The sequence below is a fragment of the Rhinolophus sinicus genome, chromosome 3, assembly GCF_057876585.1.
Source record: "Rhinolophus sinicus isolate RSI-liver-muscle chromosome 3, RSI-T2T, whole genome shotgun sequence".
NCBI classification, from domain to species: domain Eukaryota; kingdom Metazoa; phylum Chordata; class Mammalia; order Chiroptera; family Rhinolophidae; genus Rhinolophus; species Rhinolophus sinicus.
In genome coordinates, this window is record NC_142503.1 from 34,635,080 (window position 1) to 34,649,595 (window position 14,516).

Here is a 14,516-nt window from a genome sequence, read left to right on the forward strand (position 1 = left end):
TCTCCTGCAGTTCCTCAAAATACCCCTTGCATAACACGTGCGCTTTGTCTTCCTACCCTGAGTCCACTGATGTCAACTGCTGCAATACATTCTGCAGCCACTGACTCTCCTTAACAAGCGAGGTTTGCTCAACACTACGATCCTAAGAGATATGCAAGGCGGATGCCATTCTCATTATAATTTCCATGTGACTAAATGAAGCACCCAATGTGATCTTGCCCATGTGATTAGAGAGAGTAGAAGCAAGACCAGAATTTGCCTTCCAAGCCAACTGCTTTCACTACTTGACCACATTTTGAACCCTTTAAATAAAGTTACACAAGCACATTGACGTTCACCGAAAAATCATTCACAGCATCAAATCCTAAGCAAGGGGGAAGGTCTATGCAAAAACTTATCTTCATAAAAGATAACTTACTTGTTATTATATTTGGTTAGTAATTAGACTACAATTGATGGCAGCACTCGGATTCTCACTCATATTGTGGAAGTCAGTATTAATGTAGACATCCAGCACTGGCTATAAAGCTGAGTATTACCCATAACCTGCCTAACAAGTTTTGATAACATCACAATTTAAGAAACTTTTTCTCTAATTGAGCCATTGGGTTACACAGAGACAATATTTAGAAAGGAGCACATTTAAAATTCCTTTCTTTCACCCATGCTGTTTGAAAAAAAGTAAAAGACAACAAACGTCACTTGTTTCTGCTACACTGCATAACTTGATTTTCCAAATCAAATGGGATGTCATTTGAAAAAGTGTTTTTCAAAAATAGTTTTAAAAATATACATGTTTCTTATGATTCTGCCTTCCACGGCAAGCAAGAAGCTATTTGATATGCATGAGTTTTATTTTTCCACCAATTTTTGCATACCCAGTGCTAGAGCATAAAACGAGGCTACTACCTCACAGAGTTTTGTGATGATTGCATGAGTTTATGGAAGACATTTACCAAACGCTCATTTAGGCATTCAATAAATAATGGTTTTCTTCTCTTCTCATTTACCTCTCAAACACCTCTCAAGACACTGTCTCATACATTAGCTCATCCAATTTCACGTTACTATGAGGAAGACACTATTAGCATGATATATATATATATTATAAAAGTATACACTTTAATTAAATTTAGTCATATATTTAACAAACTGTCTCTATGAAGCAGACGGTTACCATGTTTCCCCGAAAATAAGACCTAACCTGAAAATGAGCCCTAGGCATGATTTTTCAGGATGACATCCCCTGAACATAAGCCCTAATGCGTCTTTTGGAGCAAACATTCATATAAGACTGGGTCTTATTTTCGGGGAAACAGTACCTAAAATAGAACTATCACAAAACGTTGCGGATAGGAGTAATCCCTCTATACATCTATTTCTTAAATTCTATGGAAAGAAGAAATGACAAACTCTTATTGATCAAAAGAAGTTATGATGAGAACTGGTTAGGTTTAGCTCCTTCAACCTGTGCTGCAAGTTAGCTCTTGACCAGTTTATTATATTTAAGAAATAAAATCATCATGTTTTAAGAGCTGAGTTCTAAGAGAAGTTATGACTATGCAAACCATGCCAACCCCACCCCACACCTCTTTGTCTATTCCTATTTTTAGTTTGTTGTTCTCGCTCTAATCATGAATGTTCATTTGGGCACCCTGCCTGAGAGTTGTGGGAATATTGCTCACCTACAAGTCAAATCAGAAGATCTGACAATTGTACCTGATTCCAGAAAGAAATAGGTTAGAAGTAATCAAAACATTTCTTACAGTGATCTGGGCACTAAAAACTGAAATACGAACCAGGTTCCAATTTCAATGCTGTTTAAATGGAAGACAGAATTGCATAAAATAATGTTCCAAAAGCAAAGCAACCAGCATATGATATCAAATTTAAATAACAGACTGGGTGAGTGGTGCCAAATTGGTTTATTAGCTTAATAATGATAATAACAGCACCAGCTAGGACTATGCTAGTAGGACACTTCACATACACTGTCTCATACATTAGCTCATCTAATTTCACGTTACTATGAGGAAGACACTATTAGCATGATCTTTTTCCTCATTAGATGAGGAAACTCAGACAGCGTTAAAGCAACCTACCCCATCAATGTCATACAGTGAGAAGCAATAGATGGAGCTAGAACTCAAACCCCAGAAGAGTGGCTCACTCAAGTATACTGCCTAATCATTCATTTATGTGACAAAAATACGAATGCCCACAGTTCGCTACCCACTTTCTAAGCACCCTCATTACAGTGTTTCAACCCAGTAATACAAATGTATTCTGAACTAGCTAAGGATTTATTTCCAGAATTTCACACTAGACAAAAGTAATGTTCCCAAATGTTTACATTATCTCTGCTGGAAAGTAAAAGCAATGGTCTCAGGAGAAATTCTTTTGAAATATATATAGATTTCATTAAAATACCTGCCTATCTCCCCTTGCAAGACTGTATACCTCTTGAGGATGGAGACCCTATCTCACCCACTCTTAGCAAGCTCAGTGCTACAACGTATCAGGCACTCAAGTTGCCATACAGTGTTCTCATTGTTTCTTATGATTCTGTCTTGCACGGCAAGCAAGAAGCTATTTGATATGCATGGGTTTTATTTTTCCACCAATTTTTGCATACCCAATGCTACAGCATAAAATGAGGCTACTACCTCACAGAGTTTTGTGATGATTGCATGAGTTAATGGAAGACATTTACCAAACGCTCATTTAGGCATTCAATAAATAATGGTTTTCTTCTCTTCTCCTTTACCTCTCAAACACCTAGGAAGCCAATCCACCTCTCTTACTGCTGACGTAAATGAACCAAAAGGCAAGGCAGAACCTGGCTCAACAAGCTGCCAATTAACTCAAGAGCTCATCCGCTACACATTTCCTATATGTCATTTCCCTGGGAACCCCACCCTGAAAAAGACTCAGGAAACATTTCCAAACAGTGACAACCGAGAACTAAACCACGAGGTTTAGTTAACTATATCTGCTGGAATAAGTTACTAAAGATGACTCTGAACTCTATATACATGATTCACGTGAAATACAGTGAAGAACAAAGGTCTTCCTTTCCAGTGTAGGAATGCCTACAACAATGCTATTTGAAGAAAAAGTCTGAAAAGAACAAATTAGTTACATCTTCCAGTATGGTATACCCTTCTGGCCAACTCTGAGCAGTTATTAGGAGTTTGAATTTTAAGAAATTAAAGTGTCTCCTTTAGAGAGCAGACACATGCTCACAATACAGCAAGCAGAAACTGACTCTGAAGCCACATCACGTAGAACAAAAGTCATAAAACATTTAGAACACCTAAAGTAATCATTGCTTTTATAGCCAATTAATTCCCCCAACCCCTCCTTCCTCACCCTCTCCATTTACTACCATCTTTCCCAAATCTAGACCAATCTGCATTCAGAAGTTATAATCCTCAAAAATGCATTTCCCACTTCCTGACCATACCACGCTTACCTGGGTTCCATTGGGAGAGCTTCCCAACTATCCTAGACTTCAGTTCCATCATCTACAGAATGGGTATGACCAAGCTACTACCCCCCTGAGCAAGCTGATTAGAGACCTCACAGTCTGCACAGGGCGTAGTGAGCACTAAATCAATGTCAGTTACTATTATTACCGACATTTAGAAATGAGTTACAAAATTCATTGTTAAGAACAGCACTGATGCACACCAGATTCCAGCAACAAAATGCCCTTTGCCCCGTGGGCCCTCAACACCTGCTCTTCCCTGTACCTTGAATCATCTTCTTTCAGCTCCTTCTGGCCAACTTGTTTTCATCCTCAAATCTCAATTCAATATCCCCTCCTCAGAGAAGCCTTTCATGAGGTTTCTGCCCGATAAGGTCTCACTCTCTTCTAACTTCGCTTTCATTCTTTCATGACATTTACAAACATCTGTAATTGTCTTATATATTAGTATAGAGACCTTATCTTTTTCACAGTGGTATCTATAGCTCCAAGCATTGTACTAAGGACATAATAGGTACTCAATAAATAAACGAATGAAAGATGAAGCAGAGTCAAATATTTTAAAAACTTAACATTGTGCTCACACAACATTAAAAAACAACAACACAATTTTAGGTAAGCATACATCAAAATAAATACCTGACTGAAAAAAATAAGGGTAAGAGGGAGAGGGTTTGGAGAAGTCTTACACAATAGTTTTTTCCTTTGCTGCTTGCTTAATTGCAGAGAGGAATTAAAATAACAGAATTTGTACAAATGAGGGTGTACGATTAAGGTAATTTAAAATTTTTAGGAATGCTAAGCCTACTTTTTACATGGCAATGACAATTTCCAAGGCCTGGGCAATAAAAATAGTGACAGTGACTAGAGTGCAGTTAACTCCATTTTCTTGAGTAAGTTGAAATTCAGGAATTACCACTCTCTCAACAGCTCTTCCATTTGTTTAATTACGCTCTACCACAGGTCAATTTACACCATAACTGGGATTACCACTACTAGGTATCATATATGTGGTCTTTATACATGATAAAACATTACTATTTCAAGAGCCTCTGTAAACTTCAAAGACAGTCCATGAGTATTCATGGATACTGTTTTAAAGATTGTGTTTTTGTCCTCTAGTACAACAATAGTTGATGTTATTTTGACTAAAATAATTCTTGTTATAGTTGGTAGGATTATAGAGGATTAATTTTGACAAACATGTATCATGAATATTAAGTGCAAGGCACTGCTCTAAGCCCTTCACATATTGATTCATTTATGCCTCACAGCAACTCTATGAGGTAGGTACTTACGTCATTATACCGTTGAGGAAACTGAAGTACAAAGAAGAAACTTGCCCAAGGTCATACAAGGGGTTGGAATGTGATCTAGGCAGTTTAGATCCAGGGTCCATCACTAAACTACACTGTCTCTCTAATGTTTTAAAGAAAAATTTATAGTTTACAAACAATAAGTCATCCCTAATGTTAGACTAGTTTCAGTTAAATTAAAAAACAATTCTGAGCCATCTGAGCTAAAAAAAAAACCTAGATAGCAAGAAGGTTGAAGGGAAGAAGGAAAGCAGGAGGAAGACAGGAGGTGGGGGAGGAGGGGGAGGAGTGAAAATGAAAAATAAGATAACTAGAGAAGAGAGAAGAAATAACTACTGTTCATAATATCTGAATGATGAATGCTTTTCTGAAAGTAAAATAAGAGAGACAAGACAACGTCTATATAATCCCTAACTAGCTTATTATCAGGACTGTATATTTCTAACCCAAATGCTGATTAAATCATCTAAATTTGGAAAAAGGAGACAATTAACATTCCAAATTCCTTTCCATAAACCTGAAACTACATGCTAACCGGTTCAGTTAAAATCTTGGAGTTTAGTGATTTTCTACAGCTCTGTCTTTTCCAGTATGATAAACAGTAATGATTTTTTTAAAAATAAATTTTATTGGGGAATATTGGGGAACAGTGTGTTTTTCCAGAGCCCATCAGCTCCAAGTCGTTGTCCTTCAATCTAGTTGTGGAGGGCACAGCTCAGCTCCCAGTCAGTCACCATTTTTCAATCTTTAGTTGCAGGGGGCGCAGCCCACCATCCCATGCGGGAATTGAACCAGCAAACTTGTTATTGGGAGCTCACACTCTAATCAACTGAGCCATCCGGCCGCCCTTCCTAAGCTCAGCGGCAGTTCATTGTCTTCAATCTAGTTGTGGAGGGCGTGGCTCACTGGCCCATGTGGGAATTGAACCGGTAACACCACTGTTCAGAGCTCGCGCTCTAACCAACTGAGCCATCCAGCCACCCCAACAGTTACAATTTAAACTTGAATTTTTTATCCAAAAGACTCAGAATAATTCCCTAGGCTGAGTAACACATAGGAAATTTTGGTAGAGCTCAGCCAAAAATGACTAAATAAAGAAGTTAATTAAGATTCATACCACATCCATGAGTTTCCAAAAGGATGTAATTCAAAGAGAACATATAGGAAGAATTTACATTTCATAAAATCTATAGAGGGGAATGTTCTCTGAACATTTCCATCTCTATTACAAGCAAAGTAAATTTAAGTTAAAACTCAACTGTATAAAATCAACTACAGACAGCAAAACAGTACCAATTTCCTCCACGTCTCTGTTTTTGTTCCAAATTGACCATTTAAAGGTAGAAAAAAAGCCCTGCCATAGGACTCCAGTCTGACCCAACAATATGCCACATGGACAAATTTTTGTTCATTTTTTAAGACTCCTTCCCTTTTTCTGTGGCTAGAAGGAAAGAGAAAAGTTATATAAAACAGAGAAACAAACCCAGTCAACCTTCATCAGAAGCAAAAGAAGTTTGCTTATTAGAATTTAATAGCAGTTGAAACGGCAAGTCATCAGGATGAGCATTATGTGCTGTTTGTTTATCTAGTTACAGATACTCCTCCGCTTACGATGGGGGTTAAGTCCCCAAAAACCCATCGCAAGTTGAAAATGTCTTAAGTCAAAAATGTTTTTAATACACATAACTTACCGAAAATCATAGCTTCGCCTAGCCTACCTTCAATGTGCCCAGAACACTTAGATTAGCCTAGAGCTGACCAATTATCTTGAATTTTGCCTTCTTCTCCTTCTTCTCACCAGAGCAGGAGACACAGACGGGTGTTTTGTAGATGTGATGGGACGCAAAAACATGAAACACAACATCCAAACACTGCTGGCAACACAGCACACTGTGGAGTAGCCATTGTTTACCCTCATGACCACTAGGCTGCCACTGTCCAGCATCATGAGAGAGTATCATGCCACACATCACTAGCCTGATAAAGGATCAAAATTCAAAATTCAAAGTATGGTTTCTACTGAAATTGTATAGCTTTCACACCAGTGAAAAGACAAAAAAAAATCATTAAGTTGAACCATCCTTCTAAGTAGGAGACCATCTGTACTTATTTGCTGATTTTTATCTTCAGTACTTAACACAATGCCCAGCACTTACCAGATATTAAACAAATATGTACTCAATAATAAGTGAATGAACAAATAAATGTTAGGAGAAAAGGGAAGGTACAAAATGTTGGAGACTATTTAGCAAGCGAGAATACCTGGGGTTTTTTTCACTAAATACTTGGGTTTTTTTCCCAGGAGAAAGGATCGCGGATTGAGGGTTAGGAAAGGGACCACTCCTTAGGGACAATACTTATGGGCAGAATGATGTCAGCATTATGGTGATAATCACTGCGGAAGAATAAGTAACAGATAGTCCACAACCACCTCGTATTGGCTGTCCAAGCTTTTGCTGTCCGATTTTACTCTAAATCTATTGTCTTTGATTTAGCATAATGGTGATACCACATTTGGAGCATGCTGAGGAAACCATGACCCCTTTCATTCCAAGAAAGCCAATGTTGGGGCCATGAGCTCCTGTTTGCACCTGCTATTATGGGCAGTTGTAATTACCGTCAGGTGCAGAAACAGAAGCTACCTCAGATCAGATATTATCAGGCCAGACAAAAAAACAGGACACTCAAATAAGGTATTCAAGAAAATTTAGTGAAGGCACCATCTTCAAAAGTATAGGCAGAGTTTACGGAAAGCAGCAAGGGAGGTAAAACACTCCCAGGCTAGTAATATCAGGGAGCCATTAGCACCTCTATGCCTAAAGGGGACAAGTAAAGAGTTACCAAGAACCCAGAAAGATCTGTAACTGTAGCTGGCTGGCAGAGAGGGCCACTGAATAGAAGCTGTGACCTACTCACAAAACACAGAACAGCTCTAGCAACACAAATTCTACAGGAGGGATCTGGCTCTTCCAGGCCTCCTGCTGATGTCCCACTGGCCAAAGCCAACCAGAAACGAAGAAAGCAAGAGCTCAGTTGATACAGTCCCAGAGCACAGAGGAGGGTGGAGAAAAGACCTGGTGGGCAAAAGAGGAACACGAAACACAGAAAGGTATTCTTAATGCCACCCAGCAAAACACAGACACATAAAAAGGTTTGCCAGTTCCATCTCAATCTTCTGGATGTCGTGGGACTGCCTGCAGAAGTCATAAACATAGGGCTTACTGGAATTTCTAGTACCCCGTATCAATTTGGGAAAGGGGAAAAAGAGATTCTAAAAGTAATTCAGGTAACTTTTGTCATTTCCGCATCTCTAAGAGTGAACAGACAACCCATTTATCTATAATGATTCATATCTAAGACAACTCCCTTCTCTATACTCAAAGGGCACCTATTCCAAACCTCCATTATTATACTTATCATGATGCACTGGAACCTCTTGTTTATTGGTTTCTCCCTCATTAGACCCTGAACTCCCTTAGGGCAGGCACTGTCTTATTCATCTTGGTATCCCTAGCACCTAACATGGTCCTGGCACAGAGTTAGCCTTCACTCAATGTGCACTGAATCAATCAGTGGACTCAGTGTCTATTAACTGGCAGCCTAAAGCCATGGGGGAAACAATCCGGAATGACCCTCAACCATTAAACCCTAATTAAGTTTTAAGTTTTATTGAGGACATGGTTTCACACATTGGACAAAACACACAGTTCCTTTCATACCAGCCCACTATCATTCTCTGTAGAGCAGCTTTTCTTGTGTGCTCAGATGATGTTTATGGCCTTTCCTACAATCATAGAGCTCATCATCAAAACAGTCAGAGAAAAATAGCAAAACTATGCTCCATTTCAGAAAGGAATCAAATACACATCATCTCTCAAAATTCTCACTCTTTTTCCAAGAATTTCCCAAATCTACTGGAAGAACTAATATTTTGGGTATATCAGATAGAGGAATTCATGTTTCACAATAAGATAATGTTGACTTAGGGATAGAAGTGCTTGCATGGGCGCACGTACGTGTACATGCACGCACACACACACACACACACACACACACAGAGGGCATGTTTAATGATCACTTCAACAGGCATCACCCTTTGTAAAATTATAAAGTAGCCACGTAACACAATCACATAACATTGTCCTATTAAAATGGATACACTGTATGATGTGGGGTGGTCATTACCAGAACCTGGAACACATTCACATTATAATTATGAATCATTTTCACATAACCCTGTACTTATGAAGTGCTTAGTCATCGTTGTGTTGGTACAATCAACTGTTACCTGTAGGTTCTCCATAGAAAAAGAAAAAAGTTAATGCCAAGTTCATAACTCTCTTCAAGTTACATGACTTTAGGCTGCCAATCTCCTGCTGCCAGTAAGGTGAATAAAACACAAACTTAAAATGAACTTTAGGCTCCACTAGAAAGGTGACTTTGCTATAAAACTATATTGTCTTTCCAAAACTCAGCAAGAAAGTGTTTTATCTCTTGCACCACTGTTCTCCTTCATTGTTGCTTGTAATAAAGAGTTGATATTGTTAAAATTAGTGTCATCTTATATACCAAATTAAAATAAGTCAGTACTTCATTTTCTATTTAGGAAAAGGGAATTCTGGGCTTATCTTGACAATACACTGAATTACTTTAAAAGTAACTCTAGTAATACAAAAACAGATAAAATGTGTTTCAAATAGATTAGGAATCTTTTCCTAAAACATACCTAATGCATAAATCCCCAAAACAAGCTTTTTCCAAAACCATCAAAGACATTTAAAATCGTAAGCACAATTTTATCTTTTTGAGAGCCATCCTGCAACTGTCAGGTCAATGCAGCAATAGATTACTGTTACTTCTATAGGTCAATCACGTATGTGATGTTTGCATCATGTTGAAAATATAGACTACAAGAACCTATAATTTCTAATACTACTGCATATAGTGTTCCTCCATTTTACATAAATTTAAAAAAGAAACAAAATGTAGAGCTACCATATGTCCCTGTGTTTAATAACATTAGCTTTAGCTACCTCAGAGCATTATTTTCATTCATCAAGCAGTACAGTGCTTGGCTCAAAGAGAAAAACATGATGTTTGGTTTATAAATTAGTAACTCCCATAAGGTAGGAAAGAAGGAAATTGATACATAATTTTGACAGTGTACATTATATGGCAATTACAGGATAATATTCGATATATCAGAATTATCCAAATTACTTCTGATTGACCATTTTCCTCTCCCTTCATGAAAATATAAATGAAGTTTAACAAAGTTCCACCAACACTGAGTACAAGTTAAAATATATTTTAAAACACAACATGTTTACCAATGGCAAACTTTTTGCTGCAAATAAATACATCTGAATATATTTTAATGTAATTAACATGTCCTGAAATGTGAAACGATTGTGTTTCTATAAAAATAGTGTTCTAAAATTGCTTTTCCTTTTCTTAAATTTAATTCCTAAAATTCACTGTGGAGCAATACAGGAAGTGTCTTGGTAAACATAAAAATGTTTCATAAATAACAAAAAGGGATTTATCCTCAAAAATAACAGGTAACAGAATGTATAAGTATTCAGCAAGACTACAAGCACCTAAGTAGTCAGGTGTGAGGCGTAAGAGTGGAATACTGGATTAAAACCAGGGGAATTTCCTATCACTGAAAAGCCATTATGCAGACCTGCATCTAGGAGGCTGTGCAAGTCACAGATCTCCAACGCTGAGAACTTGCTAGTACCATTACTTCGATACTTAAACATGAGTAGGACTAACCAAACTTCGAGCAGGCCTTCGTGTGTGTGTGTGTGTGTGTGTGTGTGTGTTTTTCCATAACGTATAAATAGTTCACAACATACTGCCTTACACAATACACATTTAAAAAGGTGAACGCTACTCCTTCCAACGCCTATCCCTTATCCAGATGACTTCAATTCTTTCCCGTGAAAAGAAAAGGAGTAACTGGCAACGAGAAGCCCCAGAACTGAACTCTTCAATCAGGAAGACGACAACGCCAAATTTGCTGCAGCCAAAGAATGTCTAGTGCTCCTGGTGCGTTGTCACAGGAGATGGAAAGCTACACCAGGGCAAGGTCTATGCAGAGAAGATAACAGCAGGTCTGGAGCAGGCACACACATACACATACACATACATACACACACACACACACACACACACACACACACACACACAGAGCAAGCTTCTTCAGACCTATAGACAGAAACTTGGCATCCTCACACCCACTTGCAACCTGACAATTTACAACCTGGTAACACCTTCTAATTAGGAACGTTCTAGCCTTTTATAGACGAAAAATTAAACTGCTTCCCACAAGTAAGATAAACCAGGCACTGGCGCCTGTTACTGAGAACCCCCGCGTGAATCAAACCTCCGGTTTCGCTACTGAACCTGATGAGCCAGCGACCAGGCTTCCCTACAGAGAGGGGAGGAGCCCACCCCGCTTTGCTGGGAGTGGAACGGGAAACAGAGAGGACAGGAGCAAGGGACTGAGCGCAGAGGCGTGAACAGCGTCCAAGCAGAATGGGTTCAGCGCACCGGTGGGCAACGGACAGACAGCAGCAGCCGCGCGGGAGCCAGGGTGCAGGCTGCAAAGCGGGGTCCCCGGGCTGCCAAAGCCGCCCCCCGCGTCTCGCCCGGCAAAGGCGCGCGCGACAGGCATACACACCCCCCACGCCAGTCCGCGGCCGGGCGTGAGTACCCTCCCAGAGGACACACGCCCGCACCCACGGGTGCAGACCACCCCGGGCTCGCGCGCGCACGCCCCTCGGGCCGGCGACACAACGTACCCAGTAACAGGCAGAGCACATCGAGGGCCACGTACGGCAGCCGCGTCTTGTCAAACATGGTCTCGGCACGGCGGCCCTGCGCGGGCGGCAGACCAGGCACCAGATTCACGGGTCCCGGCCAGGGGCTGGCTATGGCCCCGAGCTATTGCTCCTCCCAGCCAGGGGAGCACAGACGAGGGTGAACAGGGACCCGGCGGCGCCCTGACGGTCAGCAATGGCGCCCGGGACCCCTCCCCTCGCAGGTCCCGCAACCTCTCGGTCGAGGCCAAGACTGGCGTATCAGCCGCGGCTGCTCCGTGGCCTCAGGCCCTCCTCGGTCAGGCCTGGCCCGCCCTGGCTGTTCGCTGGCCGTATCCCGGCCCCCGCTCCAACAGGCGGGGCGTCCGGACTCGTGCTTTAAGGATGCGGACCGGTGAGGAGGAGGGACGCGGGCTCCGCCCCTCCCGCCGGGCAGCGCGGGACCCGCCAGCGCGCGGCCTCACAAGCTGAGGGAGAACGGCAGGGGCGGGGCGACCAGTCCTTGGCGACAGGGCGGCACCAGGGCCGGGGAATCCCACGCCGGGGCGTTCCAGCCAATCAGCGCGGCAGGCTCCTCCCCAACCGACCTGCGGAGCCTACCCCCTGAAGTAGGACGCCTAGCGGCCGGGTGGGACGTAGGGGTTGCGTGCGGTTCCGGGAGCGATGCTTGGACCCGCGTTCCTCTGATGGTAGCAGAATGCGGCCTGGTTAGCACCCGCCGCCGGTGTTTGCTACCTCGGAGGGAGAGCTAGGCCCCCGACCCAAGATCCCAGAGCTGCAGCTGCCTGCCAGCCTTTCTTATCCATAGGGATTGGGTAATAAAGAGTTGTGGGGTAGGCAGTGACAAAGACCCTCTCCTTATCCAAACTTTAGTAGGGCTCCTCTGAGCCCTCCACTTACCTGGGCCTTCAAGTTTAGCGTGGCTGAACCCAGTAATCGCGTGAAGTCTGCTAAATTATCCCCCATCCTTGGTGTCTGATTACCTTTGATATATGATCAGATTTCTAATCCCCCACCTTTAATATATAAGTCCATGGCCTGCCTTTAGCAAGAAGCCCTCTACCCTTAATGTTTCCTCTTAGTAAGTTTCTATCCACTGACCCCATCATTTTGCTTGTTTGATTGTATTTGCTGTCTTCAGAGTTAAGCAGTTTCTCCTATTGCACTAGTCTTGAATAAAGTCTTCACCATTTTAACAAGTGTCAATAATTTTTATTTAAGAGCGGTTGAGCAATCCTCTCACCCGATTCCAGGAGGACCCTAGCGAAGATTTAAGAATCTCACTTTCCTAATCTAAAATTGGTATGTTGATAATCCCTGCTCTATGTTATAGTCAGGAAGTGGTAAAGCCTGGAAAAAATAATATGAGTGTTTTACAAAAGGTTAAACCCGCCACAGATGTCAACAATTAGTATCTTTCCTCCTTATATCTTATGCAAATATGTAAGATGCAAATCGAAAACTACCATTTCTAAGACTTTTCTTGTGAAATATCCCTAAAACCAATAGATAACATTACCCTTAGGAAGTCTGAAGATACAGGACCAAGAGATCCCACACACAAGCGGGAAAAAAAAAGTATTTAAAAAAGCATGTTTTTCTTTGAAAGAAACATGAATTTTGAATTTTACCTTTTGCTTAATTATCTTTTAAAAGCTTTAAATAATTTATACTGAGAGATATGTGCCATGGTTTATTCTATGGCTTCATTTATTTCCAGAGTTAAAAGGGCCCCAGATTGCAGGCCACAAGAAATTGAAATTACTTGTGATATCTAAATATTAGGCATTCATTCAAAAAAACTGTTATTGGGTCTGTGTACCAGGCATAGTCTAGGGACAGTGTTTTATTTAAACAGCTTTTGAAATAAACATGTGCTTTTAAAATGCTTTTTCAAAAGTAAGTCTTCAAAAAATCTTAGGTTAATGCTTTTGCTCGTTGTGTATTCACTCATTCATTCATTCAACATTTACTAAGCCCCTGAAATATATGAGATCCAGTGCACAGCTATGGAGAAACTAAGATGAGTGAGAGAAGATCCCTGCTCTCCAGGAGTCTGCTGCCAAGTCAGGAAGACTGGCATGTAATTAAATGAATATTGTGATAAAAGTGTGTTGGTATACAGCAGGTACACAAAGGAGGAGTGGGGGTTTTACCTGGGAGCTCTGGAAACACTCCATAGGGAGGTGATACTTTGTTTTTTCCTGTCCCTCTCCCATATCATCAGACATTTTCTTAGGTGAGACGGAAGTAAAGAAAACAGTTGATATATTAACAGATGTGTTTTGCCCTTTGGAGGAGTTACAGATAATAGCTTTAAAAATAGATCAGCAAAGCAAAGTCCATTAAAATGTATTAAGACATTTTCTGTAGTTTCAAATGGGCTCTTTAATTTGTGCAGATTATAAACTAAGTCCTCAGTTGAGAGAATGACTAAGAAATGTCATTTTGTTTGGGCGTGGAAGTTTTTGTTTGTTTTTTGGAGGAGGTGTTGTTTGTGTTGGTCTATTGTCATGATTGGATTCTGGTATGATCAGTGCGATAGAGAATGAGTTAAATAACCCTGAAATCATGGTGAAAATAATCAAAAGGAAATATTGAATAGCAACACCATTAACACCCCTGAAGGGGTAGGTACTAGTGTATTCTTAGACTGGATGTGAAACCTCAGCAGCTTTCTTAAATGCTTAACAAAGTTTGTCCTTGGGCCTATATTTTAGTCTCTAATACAGGCAGCAAACAAAAGCAGAGTAGATTTGGGAAGAATAGTCATGAAGTCTCCCTGTAGAAGAGAGAAACGAACTTTTTTTAGTTATTAAGCAGTTTGAAAAGGAGACATCCTCCATTTTCACTTTCTCTTCAAATACTTCTGTATCCTCATTT

General features: G+C 40.7%; 1 protein-coding gene across 3 annotated transcripts in view; it reads right to left on the reverse strand.

The window, feature by feature from the left end:
• Positions 1 to 12,102, reverse strand: part of PLPP1 (phospholipid phosphatase 1) — a 76,719-nt gene extending 64,617 nt beyond the window's left edge. Inside the window, exon 1 of one of the 3 annotated variants that reach the window (XM_019743155.3) lies at positions 11,616 to 12,102. In XM_019743155.3, coding sequence (XP_019598714.1) covers positions 11,616 to 11,673 — 58 coding nt within the window. In that variant the 5' untranslated portion in view covers positions 11,674 to 12,102. The remainder of the gene's footprint in view (positions 1 to 11,615) is intronic. The other 2 variants (XM_019743162.3, XM_019743145.3) reach the window with 2 other exon arrangements.
• Between the last annotated feature and the right edge of the window lie 2,414 nt (positions 12,103 to 14,516).